The sequence below is a fragment of the Calypte anna genome, chromosome 3 (assembly GCF_003957555.1).
Source record: "Calypte anna isolate BGI_N300 chromosome 3, bCalAnn1_v1.p, whole genome shotgun sequence".
NCBI classification, from domain to species: Eukaryota; Metazoa; Chordata; class Aves; order Apodiformes; family Trochilidae; genus Calypte; species Calypte anna.
Genome location: NC_044246.1, coordinates 40,241,042 through 40,260,883, shown reverse-complemented (window position 1 = coordinate 40,260,883; position 19,842 = coordinate 40,241,042). Strand labels below are relative to the sequence as shown.

At 41.9% G+C, this 19,842-nt stretch overlaps 1 protein-coding gene across 2 annotated transcripts in view; it reads left to right on the top strand.

Annotated features, from left to right (window-relative positions):
• The window catches only part of SPRED2 (sprouty related EVH1 domain containing 2), a 67,754-nt gene that overhangs the window by 32,617 nt on the left and 15,295 nt on the right, over nucleotides 1–19,842 (top strand). For both annotated transcript variants that reach the window (XM_030447625.1, XM_008494985.2), the window contains exons 2-4: nucleotides 5,755–5,932; nucleotides 7,307–7,475; nucleotides 10,257–10,321. In XM_030447625.1, the coding sequence (XP_030303485.1) occupies nucleotides 5,755–5,932; nucleotides 7,307–7,475; nucleotides 10,257–10,321 (412 nt within the window). The remainder of the gene's footprint in view (nucleotides 1–5,754; nucleotides 5,933–7,306; nucleotides 7,476–10,256; nucleotides 10,322–19,842) is intronic.

The window sequence follows — 19,842 nt, the reverse complement described above, 5'->3', positions numbered from 1 at the left end:
TACTAGAGATAGGTTAACAGGAGTGGTGGCTTTGTGTTCCTGGTGTAATGCAAAGGTCAGGGCAAGGAAAACTTTTAGGAGGTTTTCCATGGTTTTCTGCAGGCACCATTTTAATGTTGGGTCTGACCTGAGAGGTCCAGGTGGCTTTTATTCTTGCTGATATTTCATGAAAAAGCTTCAGACTTGCTGGGAATCTTCAATGGTATCAAAATCAAACTGTATTTCACCCTGGCTCCATGTGCTCAGAAGTTTTCCCTCTAACAAAGTGATGTTAGGGTTTTGAAGAAGAAAATGCTGTCTGTAATCTGCAGATAATTCACACTTGCTAGTAGGTTCATGAACCAAGCATCAGATCCAGAAAGTAGAACTCCAGAAATAGCAGTCATTCATTACTTCCATCAAAATACCTCTGCTTTCTGGCTATAGGATGAACTCCAGAGAGGATCCTGTGATACAACTTCTAGAGATCACCAGGACAGAACTGGATGGCTTTAGCTCCAGCTGTCATTTGCTGGGGCAGGGATGGAGAGCAAAGAGCACTGTGACATACAGCCAGCTGAGCCAGAAGCAGGGTATGCCCCAGTAGTCAGAAAGTTAAATTTGCATGGATACAAGTAGTTTTAAATTGTGTTTAAGTGCCTGGTGTTCAGCTGAATGGCCAGACCTCTGTTGCTGTTGCCCTTGCAGCCTCCTGCAGTCCTTCTGGCTCTCTGGTGAAATCTGGGAATGTAGATGAGTTGAAGATAACAGTCCATATTTCTGAAACCCATTAAATGCAATTACCTTTCTGTATGAGATTTGAATTTCTCTTGGCCTTGTAAGCTGGAAAGTTGAGAAAGGAGGAAACTACTGAAGTGCCATATGGCAGCATTAGCACAGCAGCTTTGTAAGGTTTGTATTTTGGTCGACCAGCCTGGCTAGAGAGGAAAAAAAAACCAAAACTGAATTATGGACCATGTTCAGGAAGTGTTTCAGGTGCTAAGAGTGTGACTGTGATAGAAATGAAGTGGAAAAGAAGAGTGGCTTGTCGAAGGGAGCTGTGTACTTCAACCCTCCTTTTACAAAGATGCTGGCAAAATTAAAACCTTGGCTCACAGAGGAATCATTTGCCATTTAGTCCTGGATGCAGGATTGCAGCCGTAAGCTCACAGCAGGCCTACAACAAGGCTTTGTTTTTCAGCAGTTTTCCCTGGAGTTGCTGTAAGTGATGGGGTTTGTGTCGGGAACTGCTGCATGGTGTCAGCTCTGTTTTACAGTGTGGCTTTGCACTTCTATCCACCTTAAATGTCACCTTTCTCTTGGGCACACAGGTGCCTTGTGAAAGGTAAACTACAGTTCAGTTATCAGAAAAGTAATCATTCTGTCACTTCTTGGGTAGGAAAAATACTCAGTATCCTTCAGAGTAGCAATTATACATGCACGCACTCTTTTTTTTTTTTTTTAATATATATATATATATATATATGCACACCCACAAGCTATAACTTTTAAAGGGCTCTCTTTTCTTTCCAATAAAAACAACACATGGTTTTCTGTGCTACCTTTACTCCCCAAGTTCATTATGGTTTTTTGCTTTGGGTGGGGCAGGCAAACAACCTGAAGCAGCTCTGGAACACGCTGGCCGGCTGCCATGCAGCTGGGAATCCCTGCAGATACTTTTCTTCCCAAGCTTTTTAAGGATGTTGAAGACAAATCTGTGGGGTTAAGATACCAAAGTATTCCATTTAAGAGCATAATTAAGAATAGTTTGCATGAAATGCATAGTGTGTAGGCCGTTAACCTGACAATTAGAGCTGTCTTAAAGTTTAAGAAGCCAATAAAAATAAAGGGAACTAAGGCTACTGCGGGTTGCTTTTTGTTTGTTTGTTTCATTTTTAACTATATGAAAGGCTTGTGTTATCTGATCTCGGCAGCAATCAGTATCTCATTAATGGGAATGGACCAAATATATTTGTGTACCTCGTTAACTGTTTCTTTTGGACTGCACTGTTGCTGTGATAAAGTACAGAGGGCTGACTTGAATATGGTTGTTTCACTCCTGAAATCTTGTTTCACCAAAGTAATGGCACAGGTGAGGTTTTCAGGTCACTCCTTTGCACTGCAAGATTTTGAGCACTTGCAACAATACAGAGCCTCAGTGCAATCGCATAGAATTAAATACCAAGGAAAATAAACAGCTTTTATGCTGAGGAAGCAAGGTCCTTATATGGACCTGAAATATTTGAGTACCTCCCAAGTATTTATCAACACTGACATGAGGGAAAGAAGCATTGCCTATTCTAGGCTTGTGGATGGAAACAGCAGGCAAGATTTTGACACATAAAACTGAAGGAAGAAGTGTATGTCCTTGGAAACTCAATGTGCAGCTTCTGAGTCCTGTTCCAGTGACTAAACCAAGACTTAAAGCCCTAAAAAGCCTTAAACACACCATCTTTCCCTCTTTATTTTCTTTCTTTTTTTCTAAATCCCTCAGAGTAAGTTGCATGTGATTCCTGAAGGCAGTGGGGACAGGGCTGAGCAAGAACCACAGTGTCACCTGGGACTTCTGAATCTGCAGGAAAGTCTGCCAATGGATTGCATTAATGGAGCCAGAGTTCTGCTGACCTTTCCAAAGGTGAACCCTTTTCTGCAGGACAAGGTTCTCTTCTAACAGGGAGGCTGAGGTCTTCCTGCTGTGGTCAGGGGATGGAAATGAGATTTTCTGATTTGATGTATCTAAGGAGGCTGGAAGAAATGCAATTTGTTTTGTGCTCTGCATAGTATTTGGGAGTGACAGATAAATGCAGCAAATTATTAGGAAAGGAGTAGAACTTTAACATCTTCTACTTTACGCTCAGGTTTCCTTAAGTGAGTCACCCACCACATTTTTCAAAAGCTGTCATTCTACTTTTCATGCAAATTACCTTGCCCTCTTTGGGTCAAAAAATTGCAATTCCAGTTTGTTTCTCCATCCCCTTGCCTCCCAGTCCTCTGCTGTCACAGGAACATCTCTGCTGTAGGCAGATACTAGGTGCCAAATTTAGTCCAAAACTTGTCCGTCTTCTTACTGGTCTCCTGAACCAGTAGCAATTATAGATGCTACTATAGATGCTAATTATAGATGCTACATATAGATGCTATATACAGATGCATGACACATCCCTGGATGAGGATGCTGACTTCCAAAAAATACCACTCAAAACCAGAACCATCAGTTGGAGTTAACAAAGTGCCCATCTTTTCCTCTGATATTTGTTGCATCTAATCACAGAGCTGGTGGGCACATGGGTGAAATGGATGGCCTTGGTGGCAGAGTTTGTAAGAGCCATTGGTTATAGGTTCAGCACAGATATACAAATGAAAATGATGTCTGTGTCCCACCAGACTGCCATTTTAACGGGCAGGGATAGTAGTCAGAGGATCTAAATTTGACTTGTAGGCATCTAGTTGTATTCATACATAATTACTGGCCTAGAGAAGTGATGGAAACATGCAGATAATTGGTGGAAATCACAAAGTACCAAGTTGTTGCTGCTTTCTTAATTTTCCTTCAAATGGATCATTCCTGCAGCAAAATAACTGAAGATGATGTTACTTTTGGGATAGCCAGAGGCTCTGGCTGCTGCCATAACTGCATTGCCAGTGGCAATTTCAAGTGTAGAGGAATAAGCAGCAGTTTGAGTGGATGACTTGTGGGAGGATGGGAAGGAAGATCATATTGGGCAACTCAAACTTCAGGAGAGAGTTTGAAATTTAATGGGAATTCCCCAGAAGTGAGAAGACTTAAAAATAAGTCCAGAAAGGATCCTTGGGGAGCAGAACTATATAACATGTAGCTAGCTTTCTTTTTTTTTCTCTATCTGTTAATTGCTAATCTCTATAGACCATATGGGAAGGTACAGAGAAGAAAACATAAATTGGCTTGGATGGAAGCAGCTGAATTTTTGTACAGTAGGAAATGAACTGAAGTATTCAGTTTAATTTTGAGTATCAGTACGACGAGATTGAAGTTGCAGTCACTAAAATCTAGAAATGTGTTTTCATTAGCCAATAAAAAGGTAACTGGATCTGTTTATAGATGTGCTTGCCCTGTTTCCTGTACCAGGATGCAGCCTTAAGGACTCAGAGCGAAAAAATATTAAAAACCTTGCTTCTCAGTTCTGTGAATACTCTGCATGTTTCAGCTGTGGTACAGGCAATGTATCTGAGCATGCTTTTATCAGACAGTGTCAAGTCTTCAGAGCAAGAGGGGACAGACCTGAAGCATCTGTGTTCTGCCTTCATTGTGTAGGTCCAGTGAAAAAGTTGGTGTATCATAAAGTAAAGGCACATATTTTGTGAGTCTCCAGCTGCAGAGGGGCTTAGCAGGTCCCAAATGCCTCTGCCCAGAAGGTGCTCGCTGCTTCCCTTGGTCTGGTGTCAAAACTGCCTTCAAGTAGGATTTGTGAGGCTGCTTGCTAAAGTATTAAAAAAACTCTGGTCATATTAGAGAAAGGGAAAGTCAGACTTCAAATTATTAGCACTTGGATTTACAAAAGTGATGCAAAAATAATGTCTGAAAACAAAAGGCAATTTTACCTAGTTCAGGAGATAGAAAACTACCTTTGCTTTTAATTTTGGATAGAAAGGACCCTTTCTGTTGCTATGTTGCTTAGGATTCTGGGAAAATCAGAGCTTTCCTCAAGGAGGAATTTCTTCTTTTAAAGGATGATACCTGTTTTGAAAGACCTCCTCTTGGAGCCCTCTACAGGTTGAGCTTTCTTCTGGAGAGCTCAGCTGGTGTGCTGGTTATACCAAGCCAGGACTCAGCAACAGCATGAGGATGGAAAAGCTAATTTTGGTATTTCCCAGTAGCTCTGGCATGGGAACAACCTGTTCTGGCTTAAAGTCTATTGTGTGCCCAATGCAAGGGCATTTTAACGGGCAGGGATTTTTGCTTACACAGGTTTTGCTTACAACCTGAAGTAGGTTTTCTGCTCCCAAATGACAGATGCTGGAGCAGCTGCTCTGTGGAAAGGTTATTGGAGGGAGCCTGGGGGAGTGGAGTCCCCCACTATGGGAGCTCTATTGACTTCTTGCAACATGCACCTGGTTTATCCCCAGATCTCTCAGGTGTTTCCAGAGTAGCTTCTTACTCAGTTATGAGGTGGTGCTGCCTTTGGAAGCCCTTTGAAATGCTGGTGGAGCTGTTTTAGGGATATTGTGTGGTCATGATGACCTGAACTGAAAGTGGTTCCTGTCTCCTTTCATCTGAAGTACAGCTGGAGCCACATTTGTGGGGTTTTTTCCCATAAGGCTGTCCTAATAGCAGAAGAATTTGAGTGTCATCTTCTCACTTCACTAATTTTATCACAAAAGGCTTCAAACACTTTGTTCGTGGGTTATTTGAGCTTCACATGTTACATTCACATGTTCTTTGGAGACCTGATGCCTGAGTGCATCCATCCCTTATGGGTGGTGGCCTTGGGGTGCTGCCTGGCTTACTCTGCTCTCTACTCACTGTCCCAACTACACAAGGGATAGGAGTGTCTGGGGTGATGAGTTGTCTGATCTGTGTGTTTGTGTTTGGAAACCCAAGGCATTCCTTGCTGTTTGATGTGTCTCTTTCCTCTGGTGGCTCGCATCAGGCAAGCCCATCCACCACAGAGGTGGATTTCCATCCTGGGCAGAAAAATCTGTGTTCGGACTGGATCAGCCCTCACGAAAAACACCCCGAGGAGACCGTATGATGCTCACAAAAGGTTTTGTTTTGTTTTTGTTTTGTTACCATTGCAGTGACAGCTATATTGTGCGAGTCAAAGCTGTGGTTATGACCCGAGATGACTCCAGTGGGGGATGGTTGCCACAAGAAGGAGGCGGTCTCAGTAGAGTTGGTGTCTGCAAGGTCACGTACCCGGAGGGCAATGGAAGAAGTGGATTTCTAATCCATGGTGAAAGGCAGAAAGACAAATTGGTAATAGAACCTAATTCAACTTTTGTCTGTTCTTATAATGAGAATTATCCCAGATCTATTGCTATTGTATTCTTGTGCAAGTTTTTTTTAAAAAATTAAAACCAAGCGTGTGCAGATAGATTGGACAAAACTAACCCATCCTCATCTTGAATTGCCATTTTTTTGCTATCTAGGTTATTGTGCTGCCACCTGCAAGGAGCAGGTAAATTTTCAACATTCATGTGCAAAGACGTCCTTTGATGACTGAAAAAGGGCCTGGGTTGTTTGTTTTTCCTAAGACCTAGCAGAGGTACATGAGAAGTGAATCGAAGTGTAAAAAACCCATGAAACCAGTCACATTGCACTGAGTAATTCAGTGGAAGCCTTTAAAACGGCCATGAATTATTTATGCTGTGCATGATGTTCAAGGTTTGAACGAGCAGAGTGAGAATATCACAGAATCACACAGGATCACAGAATGTTGGGGGTTGGAAAGGGACCTCGAAAGATCATGGAGTCCAAACCCCTGCCTGAGCAGGATCACCTAAGGGATGTGTCCAGACAGTTTTTTAATGTTTCTAGAGAAGGAGATTCCATAACCTCACTGGACTGCCTGTTACAGTGTTCTGTCACCCTCACAGTGAAAAAGCTGTTGTAATTTGTTATGGCCTTTCTGTATATTCATTCCTGTGAAAAGATAGGCTAGCTTAAAAATATGCTCCCTGCACAGGCTCTGTCAACTCAGTTTTTGAACAAAAAAAGACCCATATCATTTGAGTCAGAAATTATCTTTCTTTCAGACTGCTGTTTTAAAGTTGTGTCAAGCAGTTTATTTTTTGCAATACGATTTTACTGAGGATGCTTTTTTGGACACTATTTTGGAGCCATGCTTATGGTTTTTGGGGGATGGGGTAAGACTTAGGAGCCATTTCTGTATTCCCTGAGCATGCTGGTTTCTTGGTACAGAGAAGCTTGAGATGAGTGCCTGGCCGGAAGTGAGGGAGGAATATTACAGCACCTCCTGAAATCTGAAGCTGATGGATAAAATTTCTGTTAAGCAAAGATTCTGTTAAACCTCTTTCAAAGGAAGAGGTTCTCCCTCCAGCTGAGCACGTGCAGGCTGTAAGCTGTGCCATGTTGGGTCCAGGTGCAAAATAGGCTTTTGGGGTAGGAAGCAAGCACCCACCCAGAGCATGAGCAAAAGATAAATGTGCAATGGCTATGAGAATAATTACTGTGTCTGGTGTTGATTAGCCGTGGTTTGGTAGGGAATGATGTTCCTCTATGTGAGGCATGACTTGGCTGGCTTTTAGGTTGGGGCTGAGACTGTGCCGGCTCTGTCCTTGGGGTGGGAGAAGTGACTTTGCTCCTCTTTTGGGACTTATTCCCTCCCAGGTGGTGTTGGAGTGCTTTGTGAAGAAGGACCTGGTGTACACCAAGGCAAACCCCACCTTCCACCACTGGAAAGTTGACAACAGAAAGTTTGGGCTAACTTTTCAAAGCCCTGCTGACGCTCGAGCCTTCGACAGAGGAGTGAGGAAAGCCATCGAGGACCTCATTGAAGGTAACATGGGGGTGGCCACCTCCACCCTTGGAACAGTGGGGAAGGTGTTGAGTCACAGAGCTGGGAAGAGGGATGAGTTTAAGATCCTCTGAAACTGGACATCTCTTGTGCACATATCTGAGCATAGCTGGGCACTTACTCTGTGCTGAGCAAGCCCCAGCTTACTTAGAATCACTTAGGAAATCCCTTAAGGAGAAGGGATTTCTGTCCAAGTACTTTCCCATCCTATCTGGCCTAGTCTGTCTAGACTTGCCCTTTAGTTGTCATCAAGTCTGTCATTACTGCTTTTCTGATAGGCTTTTTTTTCACACTAGCAATGGCAACTCACGTAGTCCAGGCTCATCTTTATATGCAGCGGATTCTCATCTTGCAGAGGCTTTGTTAAGCCAGGGTATGAATTCCTGCCTGGAGTTGAATAAAACTTTGTTGTTTCTCACTAATTAGTTTTGTCTGCATCCGCTTATTTGGATGGTAGTTCTTGAAGACTTTGTTGTGTTTTTGTTTTGTTGTTTTAATTCTGTAAAAATGCATTTGAATTGCCTGTGCTTTGAAGCTGTCATAATTTTTTCCTTTCCACATTTCATTGCAATCAGGCAATCTTAATACAGTTACAATTCAGGAGTATTTTAATGAAATTTGATTCTTCATTCTTTTGCTTGATTTTTTTTTTCTTTTTTGTTTTTTTAATCCTGCCACTTTATGTAGGGACTTTGTGGTCCAAAGCCTTTCTCCTCATGAGGTGTGACCAGTGTATTTTATATACAGATGATAATAGTTTTGAGGATATTATCTAAAATATATATATACAAGTGTGTTTCTTTTTGAGGACATAGACTCCATGAGACAGCTTAGTGTTCTGGATTCCCTGTCCTTGCTATAACATGGAAATGGTAGATACTGGGAGAGAATTAAATCCCCCAGGTCTCTTTCCTGCTCAATACCTCATCAGTTAGAGGAAGAATCTTCTCAAGTATTAATCAATTCACTTTTTCCTGTGCTGTTAACATGAACAACTTGCAGTTAGGTTTTCCACTTTATTCTCTTTTCTCGCTCAAACTGGGAAGCATTTTCAGTCATAAAAGTGATGTTTTATGTAAGTGGCACAAGATTGTGCAAAGTTTCAAGATGAGTAGTGTAGTGATGTTGGCACATGGCAACTCCTGTTTGGCTCTTTCTTATCCATTTTACAATTAAAATCAAGTTCTGCTATACCTCAGATACTTCAAAATCAGCAAATCTATATTTACCCCATTAATAACACAGACTGATCCTCATGAATGTATTCCTAACTTCCAAATAAGGCTTTCTGAATGAAAAACAACATCTGGCTTGTGCACACATAACCTCAGGCAGCGGATTTCATTTCTTGTTCTTTTTTTTATTTATTTATTTTTCATGTAGTTGATCAAATTTAGCAGGTAATATTAAGCACAAAAAGCTATGAGCACTTGAAACTTCAATCCCTGCTTTATTGTTAATATTTAATCAATAGTTCTCTGTAGCATCAGAAACATAGAAGCTTCATGTACAAGTGCAGGAAGCCTATGCAGCTCTGTAAAGGGTTTGGATTTTTTACTTCTTAAGCTAATGTAGCAAATGGCATAAATGTTTTCACGTTACTTAGTGTTTTAAGTGGGCTTTTGCACTTCACTCTGCAGATCTTTGTGGTGATGCAACTGAGAGCAGCCAAGGCTGGTGCAGATAGCATTAGATAAATCACGATATTTTTTAAAATGTCCAGAATTAAGGTGGTACAAACCATTCAACTATTTCAGTTAGGAATGTGATGTGGCCCTAATTCAGTATAACAGTGGGCTTACATAAAAAAAATCAACAGAAAAATGCCATTGACTTGGGATTTCTCCCCACATCGGAGCATCTCACTGCACTCACCCTCCTTGGCAGCCTCATTGGGGTGAGGCTGGCTGGAAAGGGGATACAGGACTCTTAGCCCACGTGTGGGGACCAGGCTCACCCCATATTTGCCACAGTCAAGTCCAGCAATGGCATGTGCCACCCTCCCTGGGTGTCTGTGGTGTGGGTGCTGACCAGGCTCTCAAGTGACTCTGGGGAAGGAGGACACCCATGGAATGGGGAAACAGGTTGGAAGAATGTTTTTTTTTAATGTGATTCCCCACTTTCCCAGACAATTGCCATGTAATTAATGAGAACTGCACCCCAGTAGTATTTTGCTCTTGTCTGTGGTATTTACACATTTCAGCTAGTTTCAATTACTTTGCTTAGGTGAGGCAAGGTGGTTCTCCAAGAAAAAGCTGATAATAGAGAAGACCTTTATTATATATAATAAATTGTGAAATCAGAAGAAGAAAAAAACCCAATCTAATGCTTCGTTGTCAAAGTGAAGTTTGTTGTTTTTTAAATAAAAAGTAATTTTCCCCTTAGATTTAGGAGATACGTAAAAAATAACTTGTAAATGGTTTCTTGATGGCTGAGGATCTGGTCTTGAGTATGTAGTTTTACCATTCTTCAGAAATTAAAATCTTCTGTAATTGGAAGTGCTAACTGCTATTTTAATTAGCATTGGCAGCCATGCAGTTGCATGTCAAGAAATACTTTCAAATTTTACCTTTCCAACCCAGCTACCAAGAGATGGCTTTTTCTACAATAATTTGAGGCATTCTTTAACACATCTGCAGCATACCAAGTTGTGAGAATTCTGATGTTTACCAGCCTAATAAAAAATTAATAATTTTTAAAAGTTGAGCAGAAATGTTGTTTGTTTAAAAAGCTGTTGTTTTGTGTTTGTTTGTTTTTTTCTAGGGTCTACCACTTCCTCATCCACACTTCACAATGAGGCTGAGGTCGGTGATGATGATGTCTTCACAGTAAGTATATGTCACCCAAAGTCGTTCTTCTTTATGGTCTGGTTTACATGGAGAAGTTGGAAAGGGTTTTTCTCTCTGTGCTTTGGCCTTGGCTCCCAGCAGCCATTGTGTTTGGCCAATGGGTGTGTTTTATTTGATGGAAGTAAATCCTTTACAGAATATAAAGCATTTAGTTTCTGTTGGCTTCCTGTAGCCACGTGAAAAGCAAAGCATGGCAGAGCAGAAGTTGTCAGGGCTAGAAGTGAGGAAATCATCACCCTCAAATTTCCTAGGCTTAGTCTGAGTAGTGCACACATCTTTTCTACCTTTCTGTCCATCCTTGAGAAGTCTCCCACAAACTCAAGTAGGTCGCTGCTACTCAGGTATATACTCAAAGAAATAAGGTTTTGTTTTGCAGTTATTAACAAAAGCCAATTTTGAAGGTGTTTCACCTATGCATGAAATGTAGGAAGTTCAAGCAGGTGTTTCTCAGCTGGATGAAAGCACTGTGGCATGCCATCTACCTAGCCAACAGTGACTTAAATATTACTGTAATGTCTAAAATGTATTTGAGAGTCTTCCTGAGACAGAAGAACCTCTTGTCCTTGCTTCACTTGTGTACTTTAAAAGGAAAAAAAACCCAAATTCTGTCAGATGAAATTGTATTCTGATCACAGATATTCCATGGGACTGAAAACAAGATACTCACAACAAATACTTTGTGTTATTAAATATATTTGCTCAACTCCAATTGCAACCTCACCCCTGCACACATATACGTGTGTTAGTTATATTATAACATATAATATTCCTTTGTGGAGGTGGGGTATCCTCAGAGCAGCAGGAGCCAACTCTATCAGAGGTGTCTTTGGGATAGAAGAGGTGTCTTCCCAACATCTTTAGGGTGAAGAAGATACAAATGAGGACAGGCAGCAAGCCTGTTTGAAAATGGGCACTGTGAAGCACCCCAAGCCAAAATATGGCTTTGAGGGTGATTATAGGACCAGGGCAGCTTCCCTACTGTGTTTTGACCAGATCCTCCTGATGCCTGGCATGTTGTCTGCATCTGCCCTTTTGTCACAGCTCTGGGAGACAAACAACAGCAGGCAGGGTTAAAAGGTGACTTCCTGCACTCCACAGCAAAACTATCATTTGCAGCTGCTTCCCAATTACCTGCCAGAAGTGATTTATAGGTGTTGGGACTGGATGGACCTGGGGGAGGCCCTGCTGGAGCCAGAGCAGTTTACTGATTTGTGCTGGTTTGTCCCCTGATTCCCTGGGTGAGCTGTGACGCCGTGCTGGACTTGTGTGTGGTTCTTCTGTGCTTGACAGAAAGGGAACCACTGTCAAAATGTGCCCTGGGCAGACATGGGCCAGCTCTTGCTGGGTTAGACAAGGAAATGCACAGTATTAAAGCTGTGAAAAGTAACCTGTGGAAGCAGAAAAGGATTGGTTTTGCTAAAATACTACCAGCTGATGTTTAGGGACCTGGGAGTGCTCCTGAATTTCTCCACAAGCTTGTGGTTGAGTGTTGATTTTTCAGCTCGTAGGGTGCTTTTTACTGGAGGAAGAAGTTACTGCCTTTAAGTAGATGTTGCTTTACATTAGGAAAGCTGGATGGATGGTGTTCCAGCTGCATCAGAGTCACCAAGAGATGTTTTCCCCCTTTCTTGACCCTAGGAAGGTGACAGATAACCCCCTACTGTGCAGGTTATTTATGGGTAGGATGCTCAGTCAGAAAAGGAGGAAGAAGCTGCTTGATTAGCAAGGAGGGAAACATCAGCTGCTGCACTTTATTGGGATCCAGGGTGACATTCACACCCAGGATTGTCCCCTGCCTGACCGTGCTCTCTGCATGTTGTGTGATCTCCAGAGGGGTGAGAAGGACTACACTGATATGTAGTGCTGTTGGTCAGGCTGTCACATCAGAGTGTGTGTGGTGTTGTATTCCAAACACAAAGCTTTAGGAACATCTTTTTGCTCAGTATTTCTTTGCTTTCTCTGAATAAACTCTTTCCTTTCACTGCAGTCCTTAAGCTCCTTGAAGTTCTTAACTTCCCTTTATCTGGGAATCCTAGTAGGTGATGGTGGAGTATGAAGTCTGCATAAGACAGAAATAACAGACTGAAATGTGGAGGGCTTTTAGACTGGGAGAAATTGATAGGGCTGTGATGTATTTTATTTTTATCCTTGTGTTTCATTCTTTCTCTGTACTCTACTTTTCAACTTGTTGATTGTAGTCCATTTGGTCATCATTACACAAAAATCTTCACTCTAACTTTCCTATGAACTCCTTTGTCCAGCCACAGCAATAAATTTTTAAGTTTTGGTTTTTTTTTTTTTTTGCTCTGTTTTGAAGAGAAAGCACAGTTGTTCTTTTTTATTTCCTAAGGTAGTTATTAAAATCTTCACAGTCCTCCCCCTCTCCCACACATGCATGAATAAACTTAACTGCGTGCGGCAGAGTTCTCGAAAGCATCTGCATGATTGAGTCATTTAATCAGTCATTTACCCGTCTCTGAAAATCCCAGCCGTCGCTGATGCTGCTGATGCTGCCTCAAATATTTGGCCCAAGGTCCTGCCCCTCCTTGAAGATGTTTCAATCTGTTGAGCCACAGCAGTCCAAAACTTTACTTTTTCTTGTGCTACTTTACAGATGGCCACCCCAGCTTTATCTTGCACGTCAGATAAAGCGTTTGCACTGCATGTTGTGTAATGGTACCAGCAGTGTAATGGTACCGGCTCTAAAACAACCACCCTCATTCCATACAAGCACTGCCCCCGATACAGCTGTTGGATATTGACTGACAAAGGGCTTTTATACCATCCCTGATCCTCTTCACTTCAATACCACGACGTGGGATGATGACTTTGTGCATATAATTGTGCATGCAACTCGTACACCAGACAGTGTGCAATCCTCCCAGGCACCCAGCAGGTTATTTTCACAAGGAGGAGAAAGATTGCCCTAGAGGCAGAGCTCTCCCCCAGGCTATGATTTTGTGTGGTTTAGTGGAGGATAATTTTCTTATTCCAGAAGGTGGGGTGAGGGTTTTTTGTTTTTAAGGGGGTGAATTATCTGCAGCTGTGGATATTTGAGCATTTGCTTGGGGGGCATTGCCAGTGTTGATAGCCTAACCTCCTCCCATCACTGAAACTTGCAGCACCAAGACTATAACTTGGGCAGCAGCACCTTGCCCCATACCTACCATGTATGCTCTCCATCCCTCATTCTGAAGCATGAGCTATATTTGTAAAAACAGGACTTTCTGATGTGATGGTTTTGGCTGTGGATTAAACCTACAGCAATTTGATGAATTGATACAAATCTCTGTTCTGAAATTCATACCTAGCAGGGCAGAAAGCAAAAGTGTATAGAAATAAATGCCACTGACTTGAGGGAAAAACACCTATTTCTAAAATGAAATCTCCGTTTAGAAGTTTTAACAATATGTAGTTGTGTTGCTTTAATTCCAGATCCTCAGTAGAGCCTATGAATGTTTTCCATATGTTAGCAAATAAATTTCTCCTGTCTTGTACGTTATAAATCGTCCTCTCAAGAGATGCAATCTGAGTAAGACTGGCCATCCGTTCTGTCTCCATTGGGGGAAACACTGTCTTTGCAACAGTCTGAGATTGTTGTTTGTCTTCAGCCAGTCAGCCTGCATCTTCAACCTTCTTTAATTAACATACATTTCAGAAATAACATTTAATAAGGACTGAATGTGTTCTGTAATTCCTTAGCCACAGAATTGGCCATACAATTGAGTTCCTTGCGCAAAAATATTTTCCTTAATCTACACTTTTACTTTCAATTACAGATAATAATCCCACAAGACCATGAAGTGAAAAATGTGAATTGAGTCCAAGGAAGGAAAGGTCAATGTCTTCCAGAATCTGCAGAGTGCCTGCAATGGTCTCTTTTAGCAATCCATCTGAAAAAGAAGAGGTGTTCATTCTGAAACCTTATGACCAGTACAGCTGAAACACTGCTTATGTGTTTTTCAGATAAATCTACAGCCTTGTGTCTGCTTTAGTGCTAAAGAAAAGACACCCACTGGCAGGAGGAGTAACAGCTCCCACATCAGTTTTCATTTGTGAACCTAAAAATGACTGCAGGCTTCTTCTGGGTTAACAGGAATGCAAAGGAAAAAACAAAACACCTAGCCTTACTAAGTTTGATAAGCATGTTACAATCATAGCCATTTCATGTAATCAATAATTCTTTTTAAATCTTAGTTTTGGTTCAAAATGAGACGTGCAGAATTTTGCAGGTAGAGCAGGCATGATCTAAAGGTGCATGGTGAGCTTCAGGGTTGTGTTTCAAGTCACCTGGACTCATTCTATCTCTTGCAGATTCCTGGCCTTAAAAAACCCAAAAGAGAGCCTGTTTGCCTTGAGTCCTCAACTACAAGACAGGGAAAATACTCTCCTGTTTCACCAAGGTGGTGAGGACAGATCTTGCTGTCACCACTTCGCTTCATTCAGGGTCATGGTGCTGTCATTCTCACTGGGTTTCAAGAACAAGTCTTCATACTCACATTCACCATGAAGTTGTGTGTATAGAGTAACCCTGAGCTCCTCCTGTCTTTTTCTCAGCATGAACGTGTACTTCTGTGTTTGGGGGATGTTCAAGTTTGGAAGTTTGTCATGTGGCTTGGATGCTGCTAGCAGTCATTTAGGAGACAGGCACAATTACCCATTCTCCACCATAGTGATGCAGATTGTGGCAGATGCTAACATTGCAGTCCTTCATTGCAAATCATCTAGCTGCCTAATTAAAAAACCAGATTTCTTCATGCTGCCTTTTCATGAAACCTTTTCCCTACTTTCATCTCCCATGTGTGAGCCTCAAGTGTGTTAAAGCTTCACTATTAAAATTTATAAGATTTATGTTAGTTAGATAAACACGAAATCTATTTTTTTCTTGCTGGCTTGGTAGTTTCATGTTCAGCTGGTTCTTTTAAAGAACCACTCTAACTCTTTAATGTACATATATAGAAACGCAGTCCAGTTCCTTTGGAATAAATTTGTATATATTGCCCCATGCTGGAATATCTCTCATCCCACCTCTCTGTGGAAAGCAATGTTGCTGGACGTAGAGAAGCACTGGCTTGCAAAATTTGTTTCTTTCACGGGTCTTACTCAGGGACTGAGGAACAGCAATAGCCTGCAATTTCCTTTTTCCTGAGGCTAAGAACAGAAAGAAAAAATGCCTTTTGGAGGAGCAGAACTCTGTACTGGGGTGGTAGGGTGTGGTGCATAGGTCATCACCACAAGCAAATCCACCTTGTTTGCTGTGTAAGGCTGAGCAAAGGGAGGATTGTCACAGTGATAGGACTGTGGCCTTACCTATGTCACTGCTCAGCAGCCAGCTCTGCTGTGTGTGTGCGGCCAAAGGGTTGATTGCTGCTGTCCACATCCTCTGATGTCTGGATTTTGGGTTTGCATTGTAAACCACAGCTATTTTAATTCAGATTTTAAGAGGAAAAAAAGGGCTTGCCAAGAAGAGCAAAATTCGCACACAGAAAGCAGCAGGCTTGAATCCCTCCCTCAAGAAAAAATTTAAAAGCCTTTCCTGGCTTTGAGCAATGGACTGGACTGAGATTTATTCATCTTTTTTTTATGGTTGGGTTTCTTAAGTTATACACAGTGCTCTGGGCATCCCCATTCTACACTTGGACAGTCAATGCAGCATCACTTGTCATGTCTGAATATGGTTTTTCACTCTTCAGTGCTGTGAAATCTGCCTTGACTCCTTCCAGCAGACCAATTACTGAGAAAGTCCCAGAGTCTGAAGTCACTGCTTTATCCATACTTTAATTATTATTTCTATTGCTTCTGTTAATACCATGGTGTATCAGCTTCTTAGTAGAATTCTTCCTGCTTTTATGACAGAGATCAGGAGGTATGAGAGATGCCACTGAAACAGTGAAAAGGTACTGAATACCTAGTTAATTTCAAGGCTAGCTTCTTTTTATTCTTTTTTCCCTGCCTTTCTTCCCATCAGCTTTGCCCACACAAATTTCATGTCACTCAATGGGAATGGAAAACAATGCTCAAAAAGATCTTTCAATTGGGAAAGTCAAGTGGAAAGGTTTTCTCTGGCTGTCAGGTTTTGTATAGTGTAGTGTTGTTTCTCCCTTTCCTTTAGGACCCCCTCTTCCTTTTAAGTGATGTTGGAAGTTAACCTATTTATTTGTGTACTCTTGCAACCAGTACAAGCTATACTCACTCTGATAATCAATACTGATTGTCACTGAGATGGGGGTGTTACTGCTGTGATCTGCTCTTTTTTTCTGTTTTTCAAAACTGCTTCTGCTTTAGCCTGTGGATTGTCCTTGCTCACTCAGAGCTTGTCTGGACACAAAAAAATATAAAAATTACTGTGGTGTGGATGTATAGAGTACATAAAATCTATTTTTTCTCATGTAAATAACAGTTTAATGAGATGTAAATCAGGTGAAGACCTAAAGGGAATTGAGAGAGAACTGTGTGGTAGATTGGAAGATACACTTTCTTTAAAGAAAGGAGAGGGAAGTAGAGGTCTTATGCAATTTAAGTATTTCTCTGTTGTATTTATCATACTAATTTTTTTTGCTTTCAGGTGGGCAAAGCAGACTTTCCTTTCTACAGATCAGGAATATGCAGTTTAATGCAATTCCCAAATGCATTGAACTTTAATTGCTTTGGCACTCTTTCGGCCTAAGACTTTATAATACAGTAAAACCAATTTTTTTACTTTTTGTTTTGTTTTCCGTTTTTCAACCAAACTATTAATCTGGTTGTTTTACCACATGCATTCTTCAAACTCTGGAGTCCCTGGCAAGGGTGAGATCACCCAACCAGTACTGCAGTGCTTCCCAGAGTCTGGCGGTCACAGGCATGTCAGCAGGGACATGATGGGAGGGCAGTCAGGAAATCAGTGAGCACTTTGTAGAGGAGGCAGGAAAGAGTTTTCTGTCATTAAACCAGACCCAAAACAAAGGCTGTGATTTTAATTTTTTTTTTAGGGTTTGTTGTTGTTTTCTTTAACATTAGCTCAACTATGGGAAGCAGTTCTTTTCTGAAAATACCAACCTACTGAGAGCTTGGGGTGTCCATGTGACAAGGTGAGGAGCAGCTGTCATTCAGTATCAAATTTATAAGTAGAAAATATCTGTATTGCTAGCTGATATTCCTGTTCTCACTGTCATGTAGTTTTTATGTAGCTGTGAGTTGGATGTGGATATTATAGCAGTGAGTTGGATGTGTCAAACTACCTTGCTGAGAGTAAGCAATTTCTCTTGTCACACTTCTTCCTCTGAAGACCAGTTTTGTAGTGAATTTTCTGGCTCTGTACTGCTTCCACATACAAACACAATTGGTCCTGGGCTGGGATTGGGTTATGTCCTGCAGGAAACTGAAATATGATCTTCTGCTGTGATGGAAGTTTCCCTATAGCTGTATGTTTCCAGAATTTGTAAATGTTGTAAGTTGTACACCAGTTAAGTATTGGGTTTTGCTCAGTTTGCACAGTTCAAGGGAGATCTTTGTCAATTTTTTTTTCTTTGTCTTTATAGCACCTATTTTCCCCTCCCCCAGTACTTAAATGATGATCTAGTGGCATATTTGTAGTGTGCCAGCTCTTTCAGTTTTACACTCTTAATTATTTTCATAGGTATAGCCAGGCTTGCATTCATTCAAGTAATCTTCAGATTACCAAAAGCCAGTTTTCTGGTAATATGTAGTCACCTGAGTATTCAGGACAAGAAGGGTCACCAGCAAAGCTGCCTGTAAGATTCCTTGTCCTAAGGTGAATTGAGTGGTGCCATCCTAGCTGTAGTTTTTAGCTGATGAATTTGTGATCCGCATGCATTGTAACATAACACCATTTCACACTTGCAGTCAGCTAGCTGCCTGTTTATCTTCTGAGAAAAATAATTTGGCTGTGTAGTAATGTACTTAAACTATGTGATGAGTTAAGGTGTGAAGCTGTTTATGAGTGTGTGCCTTTGTAATTCATCTGGAGCTGAATGCTTTAGTGCATCTGTGTGCTTAAGGCACAAATATGACAAGCAGAACACAGGCAAGATAAAATTGCCCTTTCTTAGTGTACAGTACAATAGAGGTGGAGGCATTATTTGGGTTTTTTTTTAACTTTCTTTTTAAAGGATTATTTTTTAATGTGGGTCAACTTACAACAGCTCAATGTCAAAATAGAGACCAGTGACAAGTGACGTCCCTCAGGGGTCACTACTGGGACCAGTGCTGTTTATCATCTTTTGTCTGTGACATGGGCAGTAGAACTGCATGCACTCTCAGCAAGTTTGCCAGCTACACCAAGCTGAGTGGCATGGTCAGCATGCTGGAGGGAAGGGATGATCCAGAGGGATCTTGATAGGCTTGAGAGGTGGGACCATGCCAACCTCAGGAGGTTCATTGTGGCCAAGTGCAAGATCCTGGCCCAAGTGCACCTGGGCCAGGGCAATCCCAGTCATAGATACAGGCTGGGTGGAGAGTGGGTTGAGAACAACCCTGAGGAGAAGGATTTGGGGTGCTGGTTGATGGGAAGGTCAGCATCAGCCAGCAATGTATGCTTGCAGCCCAGAAAACCAGCCATATCCTGGGCTGCATCAAAAGAAGTGTGGCCAGCAGGTCAAGGGTGATTATTCTCCCCCTCTATTTTGCTCTTGTGAGACTCTGTCTGGAGCACTGTGTCCAGTTCTGGAGCCCCCAACACAAGGACATGGAGCTGTTGGAGCAAGTCCAGAGGAGAGCCACGAAGGTGATCAGAGAGGGCTGGAGCACCTCTCCTACAAAGACAGGCTGAGAGACCTTAGAGCAGCCTTCCAGTACATGAAGGGGGCCTACAGAAAAGCTGGGGAGGGACTTTTTACAAGGTCACATAGAGATAAGACAAGGAATAATGGCTTTAAACTGGAAGAGGAGAGATGTAAATTGGATATTAGGAATACATTTTTTAGTGTGAGGGTGATGAGACAGTGGCACAGGTTGCCCAGGAAAGGTGTGGGTACCCACTCACTGGAATTTTTCAAGGTAAGGTTGCATGAGATTTACAGCAACTTGGTCTAGTGGCAGGGGAGTTCGAATTACATGATCTTGAAGGTCCCTTCCAACCCAAACCATTCTGTGATTCTCTGACTTAGCACATGGCCCCACAGGCAGCACTAGCAGCCTAGATAAAGGGGAATGCAGGGGGATGAGCATCCAGAGGTAAAGCCTCAATTGCTTGCTGCTAAAAAAGCCATTACTGGGACCCCTTTCTTTAGGTTGGCTTAGCTATTCCACCCCAAAGGCTTCCACAGTGGCCTTTGCTGTTTCCCTTGCATAGCTCTGATCCTTCATCCTCAGCCAGGAGGAGCATTTGCAAGTGAAGTTCATCTTTTCTGTGTTTGTGGCATGGTGGTTTTGCCTACCTGGGTTTGGGGTTTGTCAAAGGAGCTTTGTAGAGACTGGGTTCTTGGCCTTTTTTTTTTTTTTTTTTTTTTGGCCTTGCTTTTGTTCTGCTGCAGTTCTCCATGATTTTCTTCAGCATTATG